Source organism: Mixophyes fleayi, chromosome 4 (assembly GCF_038048845.1).
Source record: "Mixophyes fleayi isolate aMixFle1 chromosome 4, aMixFle1.hap1, whole genome shotgun sequence".
Lineage (NCBI taxonomy): Eukaryota > Metazoa > Chordata > Amphibia > Anura > Limnodynastidae > Mixophyes > Mixophyes fleayi.
Window position 1 is genome coordinate 278,208,682 of NC_134405.1, and position 24,845 is coordinate 278,233,526.

Here is a 24,845-nt window from a genome sequence, read left to right on the forward strand (position 1 = left end):
TTAATAATAAAAAAAAGAAAAAAAAAAAGGAAAACAATGCTAGACTGAAAATGATCAGCAAATACTCATGGCTTTGCAGAATAATCTGCTCTATCTCCTATGACAAACAGCATCATGCTTTATCACAATTACTTGTGATGGCTCATTTAGTTCATTTTTTCAGATAAAAGGCTCATACAAAACTTGTGGCTGAACATTTTCATTAACGTGGACACATCTGGAAAATTTCAAAGTTTGACCTGACTTGAAATTTCTCACCTGAGCTAGAATCCTGATGTTTTTCTCTGGTTCTTCGTTTCTTTTTTCCCTGTGAAAATGAAGAAGAAACATATACAGTTGTACCTTATGGTCAGCAATAATGGCCTAAATAGAAAGCTCTGGCCCAAGCACAAATTCTGCCTCAACTGGCATGTAACATACTGCAAAGCATGCAATCCATCTGTCCTGGCTATAAGAGACTAGTAGAACATAATAACAAGCATTATATTGTCTTTATTCCCCCTACTTACCTCTTTTCATGCTTCAATGATAACTTGATTATTTAATAGTGGGTCATAGTAATGACTTATTTTAAGGTGGTGTGATGGCATTATTTAATTAATGGTAGGGTGGCTTGGGGGCTATTATTTTAATGTGGGGCTGAGTTTATGGTGAATGAGGGCTATTTATGAATAGTGAATACCAATTATTTAAAACTGGGGCGATTTGGATGGAATCGGTTTATTTATGAAATGTGAGTACCATTCATTTAATGTCAGGAATGGGTGGGGAGGGGTCTATCTCTTAAGATTGAATGCAATTAATTTTATGTTGGCGCTGGCATGGAGGAAATAGGTTTACTTATTAAATATAAATGCTATTAATTTAATGTCAGGTTCAGGTTGGGTGGCCTAATTATTAAGCATAGGAGCTACTGATTTAGCGTTGCGGCTGGTTGGGGGGGGAGGGGGGGGGGAGGCATAAATGGTTCACTCACTGCTAGACTTTCTATATTTTATGTGCCTATCGCTTTTTACCCCAACAGGGTCCAAACATTCCAGGATCCAGACAAGCAGCAATTCAGCTTACAAGACCAGCAGCTGCAGGTAGTGAAAGCTGCAAGAAAAGGTAGGCGAGAGCAGCAGAGTCTGTTCTGATTCTGGTAGAACGATCCCATTTTTTTTGCGACTGTCCCAATCAGTCTGACTTCAACGTTAGTTGACATCTATGTCCCATGTCACACTGTAATGCTTGTTAAGGGCAAATTGAATGCACTACAGTTAGATGCTGCCAGCTCACCCTTAATATTCAGTACCATTGAAGTGGGACACTCCTCCAAGCTATCCTTGCCATTAGAACAAAGTCCTGGCTGAGCGGGACAGTCACACAAAATTGGGAGTGTCCCACCAGAATGAGAAGTTGTTGGCTACCATTGCCCGTGTATTTGAGGGGGATGGGAAGAGAAGGAGAGCAACCTAACACTGTCTCAAATGCTAGACACGTCACTTGCATACACTCTGGTGGCATGGCATGGAACCCCTCTATAAAACCTGCTTTTGCTCCTGTTACCAACTTCCTCCATTTTTACTTACTCATGATTGCATTCAGATTAACATGATGACAGTATAGCTTTTAAAAAATTGAAAGAAAGTTCTTTGTGTTGCTCTTTTGAAACTATATTACACGCACACACACAAATTGCATAGTAATACACACTGCTTAAAAAATACTCTCAAGACATATAATAAACAGAGGGCTTTCAGAATACTTACATAGTTATCCCGTGCAGACCATCCTGGGTAAAGCTGCATGTGGAGTTGCCTTTCTTTTCTGGCCAGTTCATAGTACTTTGCCTGTTCTTCTCTAGATAATGCATGCCACTAGTAGAAAATATGTCAATGAGTGTCTTGGGAAATCTAATTATTTTATTCTTTTACCTATTTATAATATCAATGAGTTCCAAAAACAAATTTATTGGTAAATTTTTCAGGGTTCAAATAATAGCAAAATGTTATGCAAAAATCAAGGTGCACACACACAGGCATGTTTTTGTAACCAGAGGAAGGCTTATAACATATATATATATATATATATATATATATATATATATATATATATATATATATATATATATATATATATATATATATTATATTTTTACAATAATGTGTTATTGATGATCTGTGCACCCGGATGTCAAGGCAGGTACACCAATCAGAATTGCAGAGGGCCTGGGCAGCGACCCCTATATGCGCCAAGACTTCCTGGGATCTGGGTCATCACAAGATTATATATTAAATGCAGCTCACTTATATTGGCAATTATTAGGTTCCTGCAATTTATAGCCACATCCAAAGTGCTGGGATGCATGATGCATGGTGCAACTAATTTGTTTTAATTACTGTGACATTTGTTAAACATTAGAACTACATGCAGCATTTGCAGAGTAAACCATGTGCATATCCAAGAGCTCAGGGCCATCTTAACAACATTATGGGCCCCCGGGCAAAGCAGTGCACCAGGGTCCCTAGATATAGATATTTAGATGTATACAGATATGGATATATAGAGATAGATAAATGTACTGGCTCAGTGACCCTTGTAGGGTTTTTTTTTTTTTTCAGGTTTTTTTCTTTTTGCAGGATTATTTATTCTCATTAAGAACCGTGCCTATGGGGCCCCCTTGCCCGTGGGGCCCCCGGGCAGCTGCCCATCGTGCCCAATGGAAAAGATGGCCCTGCAAGAGCTCCCACAGTCTGGCAGTATATACATGTACATGTTGGTTATGATGTAATCAGTATGTTGACGTGATGGCTGTAGAAATCTGATGACACTAGCAAGACAATGCTGTGAAAGAGGCCTGCAGACAGACCACCAATCATGGAAGGAGTAAGTAACTTGTATTATATACAATCTACTATGTATATAGAAAATTCTTACAGATAGGATAGGGGTTATATTTGTAAAGAGACCCTTTTGAGCTTGGCCTTTAAAGTAATTTTGCTTAACTTTCATATAAAACATCTTGGCCACAGAGTAACCATATAATGGCAGGATTAGAGTGCACATCTTATCCTTGGAAACTCACCCTCCTTCCTAGAATTTGATTGATAGCTGCACTCTCTTTTAACGTGCATTCAGCTATGACTTTTGCTCGCATCTCTTTCATATACAACATGAAGGCATTCAGGGGCTTCTTAATTGTAGGCTTCTTGGGCTCCTTCTCTCTTTTTGGTTCTGAGTGAGGTTTCCTATTCATGAAGCAAAAACAAAGAAGTGTTAATGAAAAACAGAATTTTTTCATGTATTTATTATATAGCCTCAGTGTAATAATGAAAAATTTAAGAAAGGCAACCCAAATGAACCCAATACAAATAATGCATATTTTAATGTTCATAAACAAATGTAAAGGCCCCCCAAACGATTACACAATATATTTGGCATGGTGTATACTATTCTTAGCAAACATGTGCCTATACCCACCAACCAGCTCTACTGTATCCTTCAATAGTCCTGTGTCCATAAAAAAAATGATAGACTGAGAAATCTTCAATTTGGACAGCCTTATAAAACATCTTAATATTTATTTGTGACTTTAATTTGTTGCTCTTTACATAAAGTGACGACATTTAATGGTTCTTTATTTTATTTACTGCAAAGTACAGTTATGTGACACTGGTATCCTATTTCTTCCAAAATAGGAAGCGTCTCCCCCAGTCTCTCTCATGTTCTACTTTTTTAGCAATTGCTTAAATGTGCTCTTATGGTTTTTTTTTTTAAAAAAAAAAAACTGAAAACACTTCCATAAAAACGTTAGTCATGAAATAAAAAAACAAACAAAACAGCTTTGTGTACTCACATGTTCCTGTCATAACAATCCAAATCTTTATTCCCTGAGTGAGGCACCATGGCTGCATGAGGGATTACTGTTGTGTGTACACCCGAGCTGAGCATCAGAGGATGGGTAAACCTTGTAACAACAAAACATTTAGGATTAGTTCATATTTTAGGAAGTGCATTTGTTCAGAATCAAAATGATAACAGACCAGTGCATTTTCAACTTTTTTTACTGTGTTTAAACATCGGTGATCAATATTACAAAAAAGTCAATATATCTGTGTATGTAGGTCCCACTGTCTCTACAAAGCCTTGCACAATTAATCTTCAACTAATCTGGCTATCAGGTCTACAAAGAACACTATCAGTTAACAGGTAACATTCTTCAATATTGTTTCCAGCACAGTAATAGGTGACAAGTTATTTAGGGGCGAGTATACAGTGATTAGAGCTGCCACTCAACAATATAACATGCAATCAAACAACTGTGAGTACAGTTATATCTAAACAAAGCAAATAATTATTCCCCCCCGAAGGGCATTTTTGAACACCAGCCGCCCACTTTAGCTAGCACCTCCCACGCATGTAACTTTCAGTAGGAGTCTAAAATATGCAAAACAAATGTTGAAGTTTTTACTAATATTAAGGGCTAGGTTCAGTATTAGGTACCCTGCTATGATTTCTGAGTTAGGCATCTCATCTTAAAATGGCCAAAATTGTGACTACAAATGTTGTGAATTACGTATTTGGGTTTAATTTTAATAAACAAAATGATTCTAATTAGAGCAATAGCTACGTCCACTCAGTAGCCCTTATGAATCTATTATCCCATAATCCTTATGCAGAAAGTTCTGGAAATCATAAATTTCTGCAGGCAGAAAATAGTTTCTGGAGGAGGGAATAAGACACCCCAAACAGTTGGTAATGTTTGCAAAAATGCCTCCTCTATCCTCCTCTCTTACTGCTATAACAAGTGCTTGAAGAATTGCTCTCTCCCTGCTCTAATGCTGCCTGCGACCTAACCCTTCTCTCTTCCTCTGTCAAATGGCGCTGGATTGCTGTGGAAGCAGCTATTTATGGATTTCAAACATCGCGAGAACCGAGCTCTGACGACATCAGGATGAAGTTTTGCCTCGATTTCTAATCCAAATTGGCACCAGGGTAGCCGAAGTGCGGGCGGGTTCGGTTCTCGGGGAATCGAGCTCACCCATCTCTCTCTCTATATATATATATATATATATATATATATATATATATATATATATATATATATATATATATATATATATATATACATATATACACATACACACACATACATATATACACACACACACACACACACACAAAAGGTAATAAGAAAAAGGCGCTTAGCGAGAAATCCCCAATACCACAAAGATTTTGGCAGATATAAGTCAAATATATAGAGTGCGTATACACCATCCAAAAGTGTGAATATAATTGAACATACAACTTTTTTTGCAGCAGGCAGCTCCTTATTATTTAGCACTTATGTGCAAGTGCCCAGGTATTTCTAAAAAAACAAAAGAATAGAAGCGCCACACACAGTATATTATATGAGAGACAACAAATCTCCAAGTGAAAGTGCAGATGCAATAGCCTCGTACCAAAGATCAAATAAAAAACAGGTTATCTGTTATGATTTTCCAAACGTCTGTATGCTATGAATCCGCTCATATGATGTCCTTTTAGCCTCTGGCATAAACTGGAAGCTCAGAAAAAGAACTATTATTGTGCAGTACGTCTGAATAAGGCTGAAGTTAAATTACGAGAATAGGGACTATAATAAACTCATCCATAGATGATTTCCATAGTAAAAGTTTTAATAAGAAAAGTTAAAAATGTGCCCGTGCATAAAAAAAGATATAGTGAAGCTTATCTGAGTTTCCGGATGACAGCAATGGATCCCACAAGTCCACCTGGCCAGGGTAAGTATGGTAGTCCAAGAGGAAAGAACACAGGAAAGCTTTAGCCCCCTCAACGGGTTTCGTCAAATGACTTTATCAAGAGATCAGGGATGTGTAGTATCTCGCAATATTTGCAGTGTTGACCTTTCTTTTTGAAGACCTCTGCAATTCGCCCTGGCATGCGGTCAATCAACTTCTGGACCACATACTGAATGATGGCTGCCCGTTCTTGTCTGATCAATGCTTGGAGTTTGTCAGAATTTGTGGGTTTTTGTTTGTCCACCCGCCTCTTGATGATTGACCACAAGCTCTCAATGGGATTAAGGTCTGGAGCGTCTCCTGGCCATGGATCCAAAATTTAGATGTTTTTATCGCCGAGCCACTTAGTTATCACTTTTGCCTTATGACAAGGTGCTCCATTATGCTGGAAAAGGCATTGTTCGTTATCAAACTGTTCTTGGATGGTTGGAAGAAGTTGCTCTTGGAGGATGTTTTGGTACCATTCTTTATTCATGGCTGTGTTCTTAGGCACAATTGTGAGTGAGCCCACTCCCTTGGCTGAGAAGCAACCCCACACATGAATGGTCTCAGGATACTTTACTTTTGGCATGACACAGGATTGATGGTAGCGCTCACCTTTCCTTCTCCGGACAAGCGTTTTCCAGATCTGAAAGGGGATTCATCAGAAAAATGACTTTACCACAGTCCTCAGCAGTCCAATCCCTGTACCTTTTGCAGAAGATCAGTCTGTCCCTGATGTTTTTCATTGAGATAAGTGGCTTCTTTGCTGGCCTTCTTGCCACCAGACCATTCTCCAAAAATCTTTGCCTCACTGTGCAGATACACTCACACCTGCCTGCTGCCATTCCTGAGCAAGCTCGTAACTGGTGGTGCCCCAATCCCACAGATGAATCAACTTTAGGAGACAAACCTGGTGCTTGCTGGACGTTCTTTGGTGCCCTGAAGCCTTCTTCACAACTATTGAACCTCTCTCCTTAAAGTTCTTGATGATCTGATAAATGGTTGATTTCAGTGCAATCTTACTAGCAGCATTATCCTTGCCTGTGAAGCCCTTTTTGTGCAAAGCAATGATGACTGCACGTGTTTCCTTGCAGATAACCATGGTTAACAGAGGAAGAACAATGATCTCAAGCACCAACCTCCTTTTAAAGTTTCCAGTCTGTTATTGTTAATCAATCAGCATGACAGAGTGATCTCCAGCCTTGTCCTCGTCAATACTCTCACCTGTGTTAACGAGAGAATCACTGACCTGATGTCAGCTGGTCCTTTTGTGGAAGGGCTGAAATGCAGTGAAAATGTTTTTGGGATAAAGTTCATTGTCATGGCAAAGAGGGACTTTGAATTTAATTGCAGTTCATCTGATCACTCATCCAAAAAACAGAGGCAGCAGACTTTGTGAAAAATAATATTTGTGTCATTCTCAAAACTTTTGGCCATGACTGTATATACATATGCATTGTGCACATCCTGCAATTTGTGGTGTCTCTCTGCATACAGTCAGTGCTGTATAAGCAGAGTGTACACATTACCCTAATAAAGTAGAAACTTTTCTTCAGATCCGCTTGTACTTGAATACGGGCGTACTTGCATGCAATTTCCATCTGATTTAAAAACGTAATGAAATCAGGCCCATAATGCATTGCGCTGAAAAAAAATGTGTAAATTATATAAGAGTAGAAACAATTTGTGATTTGTCAAACTGAACTTTCACTAACACTTGAACCTTTTTTTCCCCCAAGTAAAAGTTGGAAATTATGGATAGGTTTGTCTATATTTGTCACAAAAAAGGTAAGACACAGGTCAATATAATATTGCTGCACAGTGAAAGCAGGTCAGTCTGAGCCCACTTTTAATGCTACTTGTGTTCACTTTGCTTTGAGATGTTTTATGGAAGCTTTCCACAAGCAGTACTTTATTTCTCAACTTCATAGCAAATACCTCAACACTGATAATCTCATTTCATGAGTGTGACATCTAGCGGTTACATCAGAAAATTGCAATATTTTCAGTAAATGTTAAACATAAAACAGGATTTTAAATATTCAATATTAAATATGAAAAACTACATGTATACATAAGAAGAAAAATGCAAATACAGAGTAAAATACTCCAGCACACCCCTGTTAACCAGTAAAAGAGCTGCTATTTCTACTTGTATATATAAATGTTGAATTCTAAGTTATGCACATTTGCAAATGCATGATAAGCCACCCGCCCCTGTCAAAGCGCTTCTGCTAATCGAGTGGCCCTAACTCTAAACAATGAGAGTCTATATTTTTGGGTTATACATATATGTGTTTTTAAATTGAGAGCTAACTTACCAAGAGACACCCCAGGAGCCTCCAAGGGCAGGGCTTGCATTGCATCAATATCCATTGAGACACTGCTTGATGCACTACATGTATTCATGCTACTGTCTTCCTCTCACTTTTCGATCATTCCCTCACGTATTCTCTGCTCACTCTGCCATAACACCTGCTTGTCTATAACAGCCTCACAAACTTGTATCCCTCTCACTCTCTGCTAAGCTTTATGATCACTTTTCTATGAACACCCTCTCCTTGTTCACTTCCTACCTTTCCACCCGCTGCTACTTTTTCTCTACCTCATCCTCCCATCCTCTCCTTCTACCCATTAGAGATCCTCAAATATCCGTCCTTGGCCTGCTGCTCTTCTGAATGTACACCTCCTTACTTGGTGAATTAATCAGCACTTTTTGGCTCCAGTATCACCTTTACACTGATGAAACAGAAATCAACTTCTTGCCTGATCTCTCCCATTTTCTCCAACAGACTGTCATCTCCTCACAGATATTCAAATGCTACCTATAGCGCAATAGTACAAAACTGCTCTCATCACCTTCCAGAGTCTCCATGTCCCCCTAAATCTCTCTTGCTATCGACAAATCTACATTCTCCTCCATTCCACAAGTCAACTACTTTGATGTCAACCCTTAACCCTGCTGTCTTCTTCTCTAACAGGCCAGTCCATTTTATCTTTGCAACACTGCCAGGATACAACCAAAATTCTCATCCACTCACTCATTTCCAACCTCAGGTGCTGTAACCTGATCCCTCTTTACAGTTTTCCCAATTTCAATCCATCCCCAATGCCTGTGCACTTTTACCGTTAGTATGGTAATTTTAACACAGATTATTGTCCACGGTTCACAGAGATGCAAGCAAAAATCTGCATTGAAATTACCGTAGCTGCGGTAATAATGCGCGCTGTTGCCGTAGCTGCGGTAATAATGCGCACTGTTGCCGTAGCTGCGGTAATAATGCGCACTGTTGCCGTAGTTGCGGTAATAATGCGCACTGTTGCCGTAGTTGCGGTAATAGTGCATGGGCCACATTGTTCTCACAAACAACGCGGTCAATTGAATTCCCCCCAAATGTACAATTACACAAGGAACAAATGCAAATATAAGTAATAAAGATTATTGCTTCATTATATCCATACTGTTCTTCAATTCACAACTCAGATGAGACAGTAAAGCACTTTATTATTGTCCATTTTATATTGCAGCATAGAAAATAGAGTTCACCTCTTCCTTTCAAACACTTCCACTTCCCTCTCAGTACTAGAGATGCTCAGGCTCGGTTCCCGAGAACCGAACACACCCGAACTTAGCAGATCCAATTAACGAGCCGGCTCGGTACTTTTGCGCGCCTTCGGAATTGAAAACGAGGCAAAACGTCATAGTTACATTGTCAGATCTTGCGAGTTTTGGATTCCATAAGTACCGCCCTCCACGGCGATCCAGCGCCATCTCACAGAGGGACACAGAAGGTGTAGCACGTTTCTTGGCAGTCTCTAGTGCAGTTGGGCAGCGTCATAGGTAGAAAAGAAAGAGTAGGGGTAGCAGTGTTCTGCAAAGTCTCCAGTGACATTCAGGAGAGCTCCATTGCTCCATTGCTAATTGTCATTGCTGAAATAGAAATAATAGGGCTGGTAGGCTTGGTCTTCTAAATCTGCATTCACATTGTACGGTGTTATATAGGTAACACATAAAGAGGAGAGCTCCATTGCCCCATTGCTAATTGTCATTGCTGAAATAGAAATAATAATGCTGGCAGGCTTGGTCTTCTAAATCTGTAGTCACATTGTACTGTGTTATCAAAATGGATTCACAGCAGTACACAGAAGACCGAAGCATTATTGAGACAGACACAAATATAGGGAAGGGTGCATAAATTAAGGCAAGACATTCAACAAAACTTCAAACAGTGATGGTGGAATGGGTTGGAGGGGGTAAGGGAAGGGGGAGAGACAAGCCCATGGTTTTATTGAATAAACACACACATGGGGGAGAAGGAGAAGAGGGAGACAGAACATGAATAATCTGTCTCTTTCTCGGGACTGTCAATGGTGTTATAGTCTCTTAGCAGGCTGTGGATCAGCCTGCAACAGTCCTGGATGGTCATCTTCTCCCTTTTCAAGGTGAGGTGATTCCTGGCAAGCCAAATCGCATTCTTAAAGCAGTTCATAAGGCACGAGGCCTCCTGGATTGCCCTAATGGTGTGGGTCCCAGGAAATAATCCATAAAATACTGAATGGTATGAAAGGCAAGTTGTGGGCACACTGTCCTTAAGTTCATGTTCCAACTCTGTCCATGTATTAGCTGTAGAATTACCACAGTAAATCAAAGGAATGGGTGAAGCAATAAAATGAACCATAACTGATTTCATGATTCATTCTCAATTTCACTGTACCGGCCATGTGCTCAGGGTGACGGCGATCTCTTCTTCATCATCTTCCAAAGCTTAGTCTGCAGATGCCAGTGACACACCCAAACTTTAAAATGTATTGTCCTGCCTCAGGGCCTCCTCTGTATTATTCTTCTGAAGCGCAGTGCATCTCTCGTGTACAAGCTCTCTTAAATCCAGGATTTCATCCGGTGGGTCACGTTTTAAATTAAGTACGGCCTTCTCAACTGCATCTATATATTGGTTTAAATCTCTGTTCAATGTAGTGTATTCCAACATGACAGATTCCATGCTGCCAACATGTTCCGCGTCACAGTCTGTCTGGAGCAGATCTATTGCCAGTCCAGTTGTAATATCCATTCCTGTGTCTACATAAGTTTGGCAGTTCTTCAGGGATGACAGGGAGGTATACACAGAGAAGGAGATTAAAGTTGCAGCACGACCAGACATGGTTTATTAATGTAGAGTTCATTGACAGCACTGTTAGGCTTAAGGCAGCTAAGATATTGTTAGCTTGTTTTGTGGGGGCCCAAACAAACCAAGAACTTCAGCCACAAAAGTGGCCCTGCTTGTCACTGGAGTGCTTGCTTTGTTAAACTGTACATGTCCTTTTCAATATCTTACATAAGGGTGGGTGGGAGGGCCCAAGGACAATTTTATCTTGCACCACTTCTTTTCTGCCACTGCTGTGTGGCAATGTTCCCTAGATGTGCTATGAACTACAGTGTGTTTGTGCCATTGTTCTGTCGCTTACCATCCAGCCAGGTCGCTGCAGTCCTTGTCCGAAAGTGTATGAAAATAATATTGTGACCTGTGAGATGGTCAAAATTGACTGCAAATGACTTGAAATTAGTCTTATTGAGGTTAATAATAATGTAGGGAAGAAAAAGAGCAAAATTCTGTGATTTTATAAAAAAATAAATAAATAGGGATTTTAGAAAAAAAAATAGGGATTTAAAACAAACCAAAACACGCAAGGGCGGTTTTGCCAAAACAAAAACACTAAGTTAATCCAGATCTCTAGTCTGTACATACTCCCATATGCCTTGTTTGATACAATTTAACACCTTCTCACTGGCCCTCTTAAGCAAGATAACTGCTGGTATAATACCAGAATCTACCACAAGGTGGAGATACTAAACAAGTAATTTTATTTATTTGCTTTATGTTCCATTTGTGCATTAATGACTCTACGGTGCTGCAGAATCTGTGGCACATCATAAACAAACTATGATGACGATAATAAATTGAAGAAAAGTCAAAGGGAAGGTAATGTTGTATTCAAGCTATTTTAAAGGAAAATTTATTTATTATTTCCTTTATATACTGAGGTATGTTGCAGTTCCTTTTCTCAAAAGGTAAACACCAGCACTCACTTTGACATGGAAACATGTTAATTTCCATAGCTGATAAGTACTATTGGTACCCAGTCACTTTCATGGATTACATGCTGAAACATTTAGGTTATCAAGATGGTTGCAACCATCATTGACATTAAATGCAAGTAAATTTTGACGATCATGCCTTGTTATCGGAAACCACTGTGAGGCAAATCTAATACCCAACCACACTTATATATCAAATCATTTCATACTTTTTGAAAAAGAAGCAGTTAATGTTTTTCATAACTCTTGTCCTGCTGTGTATTGCGTTGCTTGTATATAGCATTTTTATCCAAACATGTAAATTTACATACATTTAAATTAATAGTTTGGATTAATGTAGGAAACGCTGATTTAGAACAATAAGAGCATATAAGCGAGTCTTTTTGAACATTTTATGAATTTAATTGTATTGCACGAATTTGCAAAATATTTGCTAAAATGTTGGCTTACCAAATGATCTTTATAAATCATGTAGAATACAAAATTTGTGTCACACTGGCTTTATTTGCATTAGTTGTTGGCAGCTGTCACTGCTCTGTTGCATCTGGCGCATAAAACAATAAATCGGGTTTGCCTGACCATGGTACTAGTTTCTGAAATGAAGTCATGTACAACTACATAGGATATCAGATTACTATAAAAAATTAAATAGTAAGACTTCTAAAATCACTTGTATATACACCATAAGTGTTCTTCTTACCCAACAAAAACAAGTGGTTAGTAATTTCATTTCTCTAGAGATTTTCTTCATACATACACCAGAATCAAAATAGCAACAATTCTGATGTAAAGATAGATGCGCGACCACTATGAGCTATATTATACTTTTACATCAGAATTTTTCCTATTTTGATTCTGGTGTATATACCTGTATGAATAAACATATTTATGTACACATCCAGAGGAGAGAGGAGACAGGAGAGGTAGGTACACATCCAGGGGAGAGTGAAGAGGTAGGTACACATCCAGAGGAGAGGTACCTACACATCCAGAGGAGAGAGGAGAGGTACGTACACATCCAGAGGAGAGAGGAGAGGTACGTACACATCCAGAGGAGAGAGGAGAGGTACGTACACATCCAGAGGAGAGAGGAGAGGTACGTACACATCCAGAGGAGAGGTACGTACACATCCAGGGGAGAGGTACGTACACATCCAGAGGAGAGGTACGTACACATCCAGGGGAGAGAGGAGAGGTACGTACACATCCAGGGGAGAGAGGAGAGGTACGTAAACATCCAGAGGAGAGAGGAGAGGTACGTACACATCCAGAGGAGAGAGGGGAGGTACGTACACATCCAGAGGAGAGAGGAGAGGTACGTACACATCCAGAGGAGAGAGGGGAGGTAGGTACACATCCAGAGGAGAGAGGGGAGGTACGTACACATCCAGAGGAGTGAGGAGAGTACTTATATAGCCAGAGGAGAGAGGAGAGTACTTATATAGCCAGAGGAGAGTACGTACGCATCCAGAGGAGAGTACGTACACATCCAGAGGAGAGAGGAGAGGTACGTACACATCCAGAGGAGAGAGGAGAGGTACGTACACATCCAGAGGAGAGAGGAGAGGTACGTACACATCCAGAGGAGAGAGGAGAGGTACGTACACATCCAGAGGAGAGAGGAGAGGTACGTACACATCCAGAGGAGAGAGGAGAGGTACGTACACATCCAGAGGAGAGGTACGTACACATCCAGAGGAGAGAGGAGAGGTACGTACACATCCAGGGGAGAGAGGAGAGGTACGTACACATCCAGGGGAGAGAGGAGAGGTACGTACACATCCAGGGGAGAGAGGAGAGGTACGTACACATCCAGGGGAGAGAGGAGAGGTACGTAAACATCCAGAGGAGAGAGGAGAGGTACGTACACATCCAGAGGAGAGGTACGTACACATCCAGAGGAGAGAGGAGAGGTACGTACACATCCAGAGGAGAGGTACGTACACATCCAGGGGAGAGAGGAGAGGTACGTACACATCCAGGGGAGAGAGGAGAGGTACGTAAACATCCAGAGGAGAGAGGGGAGGTACGTACACATCCAGAGGAGAGAGGGGAGAAACGTACACATCCAGAGGAGAGAGGGGAGGTACGTACGCATCCAGAGGAGTGAGGAGAGTACGTACGCATCCAGAGGAGAGTACGTACGCATCCAGAGGAGAGTACGTACGCATCCAGAGGAGAGTACGTACGCATCCAGAGGAGAGTACGTACGCATCCAGAGGAGAGTACGTACGCATCCAGAGGAGAGTACGTACGCATCCAGAGGAGAGTACGTACGCATCCAGAGGAGAGTACGTACGCATCAAGAGGAGAGTACGTACGCATCCAGAGGAGAGTGAAGAGGTACGTACACATCCAGAGGAGAGTGAAGAGGTACCTACACATCCAGAGGAGAGTATGTGCACATCCACAGGAGAGAGGAGAGTACTTATACATCCAGAGAGAGGAGAGTACGTACACATCAGGTTTACTTAACAAAGGGAACTAGGCCAGTGAAAATGGGAGCTTTCACTTGATTGAGGGCTTCTCCCTATTTAACAAAGCCCTGGTCAGCGACAGCTATCAACGGCGATAATCAGCTGTCGCTGGGGCTCTCTGGTGAAGCATCCCACATGCAAAGCATAGGGACCCATATTTACATGCAACTACCTTCAATGTCCTCCTATAATTATTGCCATACCAGGATGGCGATGGCTTCGGCTCTGCAGCAGAAAAATGCCTTATTATTGAAATAAAGCATTTTTTGTTAAAAAAAAATAATTTTAATTTACTTTTTTTTTTTTCCTTTATATTTTCTTTATTATTTTATTTTTTATCGAAAGAAAGTGGAACTAGAAGCCCAAGTCGAGCTTCAAATTCAACTGCGCAAGCCAGTTCACACAGGCACCCACACTGGCCTGACGAAGGAGGAAGATCAGCCTTACTGTTGCCAGCTGCTCCAGTGAAATTTAAACAGTAAGTTGCGTCAAGAAAAGAATCTGTATTGCCGCTATAAGCAGCTATAGAATATTTTCCATATTACAGGGTTTTATAAATAAAGCATATTGTCCGTGTCATTGGATGTGGATTGGGGCATTCTTCACAATTCAATTTCACAAGTCGTATTTAGTACAACATAACAGTTTTGGCCCATTTGCACTTCTTACACTGACATCAATGTAGGCAAGATATTTTAGCAAGTATATGAAAGGTACACCTTAATGATGTCTGAATGAGTATATGGAATGTGTTCTGATTACAATGCTGACAATATATATATATATATATATATATATATATATATACATATACACATATATACACACATATATACATACACTTAAGCACTTGAGCTTTCAAAGAGCTGTCAAAGCTTTGATATGCATTTCCAAAAGCAACAGGAAACAAACTTCTCTAACTATACACATGTGTATGTGGTAGGAAATATCCCTTGGGCTATATAGTGTGCTCAGATAAATTAAGTGCCATACGTAGATTGTAAACAATAGGCCAACTATACAGGAAGCTCTCAATGGGTCAATTATTATAGGGCACGAAGTGACGCAGACATAATATAAAAATAAAAAAAAATAAAAAAGAGTATTAAGCCATGTTGCAGGATATCTGCCTTGTCTAACACTATTTATTATTTTCCTCTCTGAAAGCTATTTAACGTATTAAAAAAAAAATCAATGCCTTTTCATTTTCTATTTTTCCTGCAAGATCTTAGATCATACAAGTTTCTTCTGTATTCATTTTTAAAGTGATTTTAATTGGTGGTAACGCCATAGAAGTACATGTTACTATGGAGTCCTGATTACAATAAAGGTTTTTCCAATATAGAAGGCACGGATTCTACATGAAAATCACTGAAAATCAGGTTCTACTCTTAAATTCTTAGTGCCTCTTTATAGATAGTGCAAATGGCAAAAAACAATGATTAAAACATTTTGCCTTTTATTAATATACATAATTATAATGGGAATGTGCAAGCAATAATTGTTTACAAGATTTTTATTAAATCAGTAGATAAACTCACTGGGTCTCAGAGTTGTTAACGATCCGAACATTTGCGTAAAAATTCTGTCACAAAAATTGTATTCTTACATGTGTTGTACTTATCTTAAGATAGTGTAGAGATGCCCCTTGACAATGTTACTTATCAATCCAAAAGTCACATCACCATATTCGTACACACTATAATGCAATGAAGTGCAAAATAAACAAGAAATGTTGTCTTGACAGTTACATTTTCCCCATAAAAACTTAATGTAATACAATCATCCCAATTGGAATGGTGTTCACAGATACAGAAGCTGAAATAATGGATTACTGCAAAAAAATATTTTTTGCAACCTTATTTTTTTTTATTTTTTTTTAAATGAATGAGGCTATTGGCCAGCCTCCAGAATCTTTTTTTTGACAGAGAGGTTAATATAATTATTTTTATATATAGAATATTTGTTTTGTTTTTAAAACAAACCTTCTCATTCTAATAATGGAACTGGAAGCTAAATCAGAGTGATAATTAAGCCAGGGGGGCTGATGTCACTGAGGTGGGAACCAGCTTCTCATGCTTGGCCAGATTTCGACAAAGCAGCAGCAGATTTTAGTATTTGTGAATGCTAATAATAAGGTTGTACAGATTGTAGCTAGGCATTTTTACACGAGGTGATAGCTACACTTAAACATTTCCAGCAGCAGAAATTGGGAATGACCTGGCAAAAACAGGGCATATAGGGGTATATATACATACACATATATACAGTGGTTGATGTGGAGGTGTATATGGTGGTTTGCCATACCAACACTTCTACTGATTGTAAGAACCACAACATTTCACTTGCTTACATTTCCCTTACATTTTTCATACTGCCACTTCCAAATTTCCACCAGCAGAAGTGCCAGGTAGTTTATCATGCATCTGCAAATGTGTGTAACTGAGAATTATGCATTTTTATGTACAAGTAGAAAGCAGGGACAAACGCAGGATTTGTAGAGAGGGGTTTCCACACCACGCCACCAGTGGGTGTGACAAGCATGTGTCGCAGTCAGCAAATTGGATAAAGTCATTTCAATTAAAATCGAGCAAACTTGGTTGTCTTTGTCTGAAAAGATGCGCAGAGCACGCTACGGCGTGGAAGGGCGTGCCCAGCCGCAACACGTGGCAACAACAGCATTTACGCTTTTACATGCTTTCGCACAAACACTCTCATTTGTAAAATAGTACACATTAATGGTAGTTGCAGCACAGTTATTTATGTCGAAATATAGTAGAGTTTATGTGTAATATTATAAGTTATATGCATATCAGTAAAACATATGGTACATATTGAAGGAATCATGTCATGTGTGGTATCATATTAATCCCCTTCACATTTGCGACTGTCCGGTTCACTCTGCGAAGGGATCGCAGAGTGCATACGCAAGTTATTAATGTTAAGGAATTATGGACTATTATGATTAGAAATCTTGGCGGGAAGATCAGAACCCATCCCCTGGAGAGATGACCCCCTCCTTTGGATTCCTGAGCTTAAACTAGCCTATGATCTGCAACCCCCTGGACCCTCCTGAAACCTGGACCAATAGAAGCAAGCCACACCTTTGCATTGTTTTACTGTATTTCTGTTTGCATATAAGCAGCAGCTCCTCGTCTAGTGTTCAGTCACCTAGACCACAGACTTCAGGACTGAATCACTGTTCACTGGATCCAGAGCGCCTGCGATAAGTAACAGCTGTACTTACTATTATTTTGCTTGATTATTCTGCTACTTTTTGAGAATAAATATTTGTTCGTTGGAAACACAAATCGAGATTCGACAATCGTTATTGGATAGCGACAAAACGCTCATAACAATTTGGGGGCTCGTGAGTTTTGGAGGTTTCGTTGCCGCACGATACGCAAGACCAACGGATTTCGGTTCCGCAACAAAGGGTGGAGACGCGTCATATACGGGTAAGAACGCAATGTGTTCAAAACCTGAATTTTGTGAAACCGAATGTCCGTTTTTGCATTATCTAAGGTACGCTAACTGAACCTAGGGACAAAAGAGAAAACTGTTTCTTTTTACTGTCATTGTGCGTTTTAACTGTATTGCATTGCTTAGCGTATGTGTAACTTCCTGCTTTGCATAAGCGAACTTCTGGTAGATTTGCCACGTGGTTAAACAATCGTTTTGATAGTTGTTATACATGCATAGTATAAATCACTTGTGAAAGCTTCCGAAATGTTATTACTATTGTTGGGAACTTTTGATTTTCTGCGCAGAAAAGGTGTATGTTGTGTGATTTTGTGACGTAGATACACTGTTTTATTGTTGAGTGAGCTTAGTTGCTGTCTGACGAGGCAGGTTGCCCAACTGAAGGACGGTATACGGGGCAGGTATACAGAGTGCAAAAACTAGGTTTTCGAGAAACGCCACCAATAGATCGCAAGGTTTACTGATAATTAGTATTAGTGAGCGGTGCGATCTAACCGCACGGTAAAAACAACCGTGTGTGTAAAGTTGGAAGTGCATGGAGGAATTATATTGGAAAGGCTGAGCGATTGTATCGACTTAGTGCTTCCAGTGATAATAAACTCAACAGAAATTTGTGATAGCCGGGCTATCAAAGAACTATTTCTGTCTTAGGGATTCTTGTTTGGAACAAGAAGAAGCGAGTGCACGTGGCTATTTGGAAATACGTTCACCCGGCATTAGAGATCTCTAGCGGTGATTGTAGCAACAGAGTTGAAATTTTTGCTGGAAAGAACAGAGTATTGCGGTATATCTGTGTTCCACATAGAAGGTATTGTTCAACATGGGTGCTAAGCATACGCTAGAGATGGCCAGTGTACTGCCTAAGGAAGGGCCTATTGGTTCAGCGAGGTTTCTTATGTGTAAGAAATATGGTGAATACGCAACAGTTTATTGCGACACGTGGGTCAAGATGACCAAGGAGTGTGTTAGGCCTTTCCCAACAATAGGAAGTTTTAATTCGGAGGTACTAAATAATGTAAAAGATAAAGCGTGGTTGATTAAATCAACGAAAGAGAGAAATAGACATAATGATTGTTTAAAATTGTGGCAAATGGAAGGTAGCACGTGGCAGAGCAGCGAATGCACAGCAGAAGTAGGCGTGGCAAAAAGCGCGCGCACAGCGGAAGTAGCCGTTGAGAAGCGCGGAGAACTCAGCGCAAGCGCGCCCCCGCCACCCTATGTGAGGGGGGGGGGGGGGGTAAGTACAGCCGTTATTAAAAATGAAAAAAAGTAAATTGCTAAATTATATCCTGTTTTGAGTCAGTTTAAAGCAAGTGTTTCTGAAGAAGAAGATGAACCCACTGTAATTTCAGCCATTGCCCATGCTGTTAATATGCTAGAGGTTCAGCGTAAGTATGGAAAGGGGGCAATGGCTGAGATAGGTGAGAGTAGTGTGGCCACTAGGAGAGACAATATTCAAAGTACTGAAGTGGCTAACCCTGAAGATAGTGAACCAGTGGGTAGGTATCCATTCCGCACAATATCAGTTCCCAATGGGAAAGCGGATAAGGATGGTGTAGTTCCTTTAAGAAATGCTACAATGCATTGTCCTTGGACTAGATCAGAATTACGTTCTATTATGACTGAATTCCCAGATCCCAGAAAAGAGTTGGCTAAGTGTCAGAAGTTTGTTAAAGATTTAGGAAATGCACACGAACCAACCGATAAGGATTGGCGTGTAGTGTTGAGGGCGTGTCTTCCTCCCAATACTAACGTACAACAATTCATTAAAGATTGTTCGTTGGAGGAAGACGACACCTTGACAGATGAGATTAATCAAGAGAATATAGAACAGATTGTCAAACATTTAGCCATCTATTTTCCAGTAGTAGCGAATTGGAGTAAAATTTTCACTATTAAACAGAAGGACAGTGAAACAGCATCAGATTACTTCCCCAGAGCTCTAACAGCGATAGCACGGTTCACTGGGATATCAAACATAGATGAAGACCCACATCACAGAGAGGTAGCTGTAGGGATATTAATGGACGGCCTTAGAGAAAATTTAAAGACGAGGATACAAACCACATTACCTAATTGGAGAGGCATCACAGTAGATTCTCTTAGGGAGTCTGCTGTGGAGCATGACAAAAACCTTTTTAAAAAAAGGGAAGAGAAAAGTGATAAGTTAATGACGGTAAGTATACAGGCTTTAGAGGGAATGCATACATGACCACCAGCATACAACCCACATAATAAGAAACATAGAATAATCAGGTGTTTCAATTGTAACGAAGAAGGACATTTCGCAAGAGATTGTAAAAAAGAAAAACAGTATACACATAAGGGTGGGTCACGTAGATATCCTCCAAAGGGGAATTCATATAGACAAGGAGACTCATACTTGCCCGCGCACGTTATAGCAGCAAATTCCGTGCGGGAAAACGATTGTCAGCGCTAGGGGTCAGGTCATACCTGTAGTCTACAGCCAGTGAGGTTAACTGAGAGTCAGAGAGAAGAACCAACAATGATAGTTAACATAGCTGGTAGGAAACAAACTTTTCTTGTAGATACAGGGGCGGCCAGATCTGTGATAACCTCTCCTTTTAATCTACAGGTGACCAGCAAGACTATTCCATCTATGGGGGTAACGGGAAGAGTGTTACATTATCCTATACCTAAACCCACAGAAGTTACTATCGGGCCCCTGCATACTAAGCATTCGTTTCTCTTAGCTGCAGCAGCTCCTACTAATTTGCTAGGGAGAGACTTTTTATGTAAAATGGGATGTGTCATATACTGTACCCCAGATGGTGTATTCTTAGAGAAGGTCGCGCATGAGGTACAGGATATATTGGACACCCCTCAAAAGGTTAATGTTGCACTCTACCGTTGTAGAACAAAGTCCATCTCAAGTAAAGGGGATGTTGCTGGAAATACCGGGTTCACTATGGACCAGAGATGGACAGGACACTGGATTGATGGCAAACGTAGCCCCGGTCATGGTAAATCTAAAAAGTGGTAGGATAGCTCCAAAAATCCCACAGTATCCATTAAAACCAGAGGTGGAAATAGGGGTATATCCTGTTATTGAGAGGCTGTTGCAACAAGGGATTTTAATTCGTGCCTCCAGCACAGCAAATAGTCCAATTTTCCCTGTGAAGAAGAGTGGGGGGAGGGGCTATAGATTAGTCCAGGACTTAAGGGGAATTAATAAAGTTGTTGAGAGCCAATTCCCCGTAGTGCCGAATCCAGCTGTCATCCTCATGTAGATTCCACCGTCTGCTAGTCATTTTACTGTCATTGATCTATGCTCTGCTTTATTCTCAGTCCTTCTTCACCCTGACTGCCAATACCCATTTGCATTCTCCTACCGGGGAGTGCAATACACATGGACCAGACTTTCCCAGGGGTTCATTGACAGCCCCAGTATTTTCTCCCAAGCCTTACATAACTGTTTGCAATCCTTTCAACCCTGCAATGGGTCTGTTCTAATTCAATATGTGGACGATTTGTTGCTGTGCTCTGATTCTTTTATGTCATGTTTACATGATACTAAATTGTTGTTGCTCCATCTCTCACAAACAGGGCACAAGGTGGCAAAGGCTAAATTACAGCCATGTCAGACTAAGGTCAAATACTTAGGACACTGCCTCATCAAGGGGCTAAGACATCTGATGACTGACAGAATTGAGGCCATACAACACATGACTCTGCCGCAGAGCCAGAAGCAGATTCGTACTTTCCTGGGGATGTGTGGAATCTGTAGATCCTGGATCTCAGGTTTTTCTATTCTGGCATTACCATTGCAGGACCTAGTCTCGTCCTCAAAACCCAGAATGTGTCGTACACACAGAAGAGTCAGAGCAAGCATTCTTTAATCTTAAAGATAGTCTGACTAGAGCACCTGTATTGGGAATTCCTGATTATGAAAAGCCTTTTGAGCTGTACTGTACGGAAGCTGATGGTTGTGCAGCAGGTGTCCTCACACAGAAACATGGTGACGCTAGCAGACCGGTAGCATACTACAGTGCACAATTGGACACTGTGGCAAGATCACTCCCAACATGTCTCAGAAGTGTAGCAGCAACTGCTCTTCTGGTAAGGACATAATTCAACTGTCTATACACCCCATGCTGTATCAGCTCTGTTAAATTCAGCTCAAACCAGACATGTTTCTTCAGCTAGATTCACAAAGTGGGAACTAGCTCTGATGGCACCCTCAAACATCACCATCAAACGATGTAGCACCTTAAATCAAGCTAAATACCTTCCATATGTGTCTCTAGAGACACAAAGGGTGGGAGGTGAGAAGACCCTGGTTGATGATGAGTAAGGCAAGAGTACTGATACGCATGATTGTATGGAACACCTGAACCAGACCTTTACTGCAAGGCCCGACATACGTGACACCCCCTTAGAAAATGTAGATTTTACGTTGTATACAGACGGGAGTTGTCATAGACAGACAGAGACGGGAGAGCTATGTACTGGTTACGCTGTTGTAGACGATCAGGATGTGGTAGAAGCTGAACCCCTTGGCCCACCTCACTCAGCCCAAGTGGCGGAACTAGTAGCATTAAGGAGAGCGTGTGAGTTGGCAGAGGGTAAATCAGCCAATATATATACGGACTCTAGGTACGCCTCTGGGGTAGTGCATGATTTTGGGGCCCTTTGGCATCTTAGAAACTTTACGACAGCAGCAGGTACGCCAGTGGCACACTCACAACACATAAAAGGACTTCTGACAGCGATACAGTTACCCAGAATAGTAGTCGTCATAAAGTGTAAAGCCCATACCTTTGAAGAAGACCCGGTGTCATTGGGCAACAACAGGGCGGACGAAGCTGCTAAATGGGCAGCAGGGCAACCTATGACTGTATCGACCGAGACTATGATGGTTTTTCAGACATGCAAAAATTAATTGAAATGCAAGATTTGTGTTCTCTGCAGGAAAAGGCGGTCTGGAAGGCGAAGGGATGTGGTCTAGAGTCCTCAGTACTCTGGAGGGATGGACAAGGTAAGCCTGTAGCTCCTCGAACATATTATCCAAGCCTGGCTGAAGCAGCACATGGTCTGACTCACCTGGGTAAAGAAGGTATGTGCAAACTGGTGAGAGCATACTGTGTGCTCCAGGATTTTCCTCTCAAGCTGGTAAGAAAGCAATGTCATGTCTTACTTGTTTGAGGAAAAATGTCGGGAAAACTATTCCAACTGAGCCATCCCACATCCCTCCTACAGACGGACCTTTTTAGGTAATACAAATTGATTATATCCAATTACCACCGTGCAGGAATCTAAAGTATGTGTTAGTATGTATTGATGTGTTTTCCGGTTGGGTAGAAGCATATCCAGCAGCCACTAATACTGCTGTGTTCACTGCAAAGAAAATTGTACAAGATTTTGTGTGTAGGTTCGGTATCCCTAGAATCATTGAAAGTGATAGGGGTACCCACTTTACTGGCGATATCTTCCAAAATTTGTGTAAACTCATGGAAATCAGTAGCAGACTTCACACCCCTTACCGACCACAAGCCAGTGGTAAGGTGGAAAGAGTAAATGGTACTATTAAGAACAAGCTTGGTAAGGTAATGGCTGAAATTGGGTTGGCGTGGCCTGAAGCTTTGCCACTAGTACTCCATAGCATCCGAACCACTCCAAGACCTACTCTTAATCTGTCCCCCTTTGAGATACTGTTCGGCCGAAAACCTCATTTGATCGTGAGTCCGCAAGACGACTTAAAGTGTAATAATGAAGTGACTGTGCAATATCTTAGAAAAATGAGCAGACAGCTGAAACAACAACAACAAAAACTCAAAATGCTGTCACCTGGTATGCCAGAAACGAACTGTTATGATGTTGAACCTGGGGACTATGTTATGATCCGCAATTTCTTACGTTCAGGTTGTTTAACAGACCGTTGGGAAGGCCCGTACCAAGTGCTGCTGACCAGTACTACATCACTGAAGGTTGCAGAGAGAGATACTTGGGTCCATTCCACCCACTGCAGGAGAGTCAGTAACCCGGAGAAGGTGCGAGATAAAACGGAGACCGACGACACAGATCTGTCACTCGTAAATCTGTTCCGGGAGACCTAAAGCCTGCAGTCAAGACACCTGAACCAGAGACGTTGCATCAGAACTATCTTTCCAGCGATGGAGTGGCGGTTTTTATTTTTCTTTTGTTCCAGGATTTTCCTTGTTTTTACTTTTTCTAGGACATTCTATTTTTGTGAAGGAGGATGGAGGACAGAGGAAGGTTCTGGCAGTGATGCGGATGAAATGGAGATCGAGGAAAAATTACTAGAATACTCAGAGCAGCCCATTGTCAAGCTTGGCCAAGGGTTATGAAAAGGTCTGCTAGCTCAGTAACTCGGAGACAGTGTGAGGGGCTATTGTCTGATGAGTATTGTATCTGCAAGTTCTGTGACTCCCTAGTTGAAGAGAGATGCATCCAGCGATGCCAGTCCACCGGTAATCTGAATGTGGGCGGGCATCCTCTGGAGGATTATCACTCCTTGGTGGGTAAGGTCCTAAACCAAACCGAGTGCTGGGTGTGCTCTCACGTGCCGCAGGGGCAGCATAACATAGGACTAGTGCCATTCCCTTTAAACATCTCCGAAGTACTCGAATTGAGGGGTGGGAGGCCTATAGGAGGGGAGTTACAATATCCCTAGGTCCCCTAGTCTAACGCTTCGACAATTCTCTGTAGACAGATCTTTGCTGTGCCTAAATATCTCTCATGCAAAGCGTCTGGAGAATTGGGAAGCTGACCCATCAGATCAGACAATGGCTCGCCCTGCTCATTTTAGAGGGAGACTTACAAGGTCACCAATAGGCAGGAATGTTGATGGAAGTCACAAATTAGGGCGTATAACCAAACATAAAAAAGTATCCATTGGAAAAGTCTCTATAGATAATTGTTAGAATGTCATCCATGCTGACACGTGTCTTGAGCAAATGGAGACACTAGGCTTGGGTAGTTCTATCAAAACTCTGTGTGATATAATTAATGGGCATACTGTTCCTTATGTTCTCCCTGATGATG

The 24,845-nt window shown here is 41.0% G+C and overlaps 1 protein-coding gene across 6 annotated transcripts in view; it reads right to left on the reverse strand.

The window, feature by feature from the left end:
• The window catches only part of TCF7 (transcription factor 7), a 172,187-nt gene that overhangs the window by 21,054 nt on the left and 126,288 nt on the right, over nt 1–24,845 (reverse strand). For all 6 annotated transcript variants that reach the window (XM_075209773.1, XM_075209772.1, XM_075209777.1 and 3 more), the window contains 4 exons: nt 3,839–3,949; nt 3,068–3,230; nt 1,752–1,859; nt 259–307 (listed from right to left, as the gene is read on the reverse strand). In XM_075209773.1, the coding sequence (XP_075065874.1) occupies nt 259–307; nt 1,752–1,859; nt 3,068–3,230; nt 3,839–3,949 (431 nt within the window). The remainder of the gene's footprint in view (nt 1–258; nt 308–1,751; nt 1,860–3,067; nt 3,231–3,838; nt 3,950–24,845) is intronic.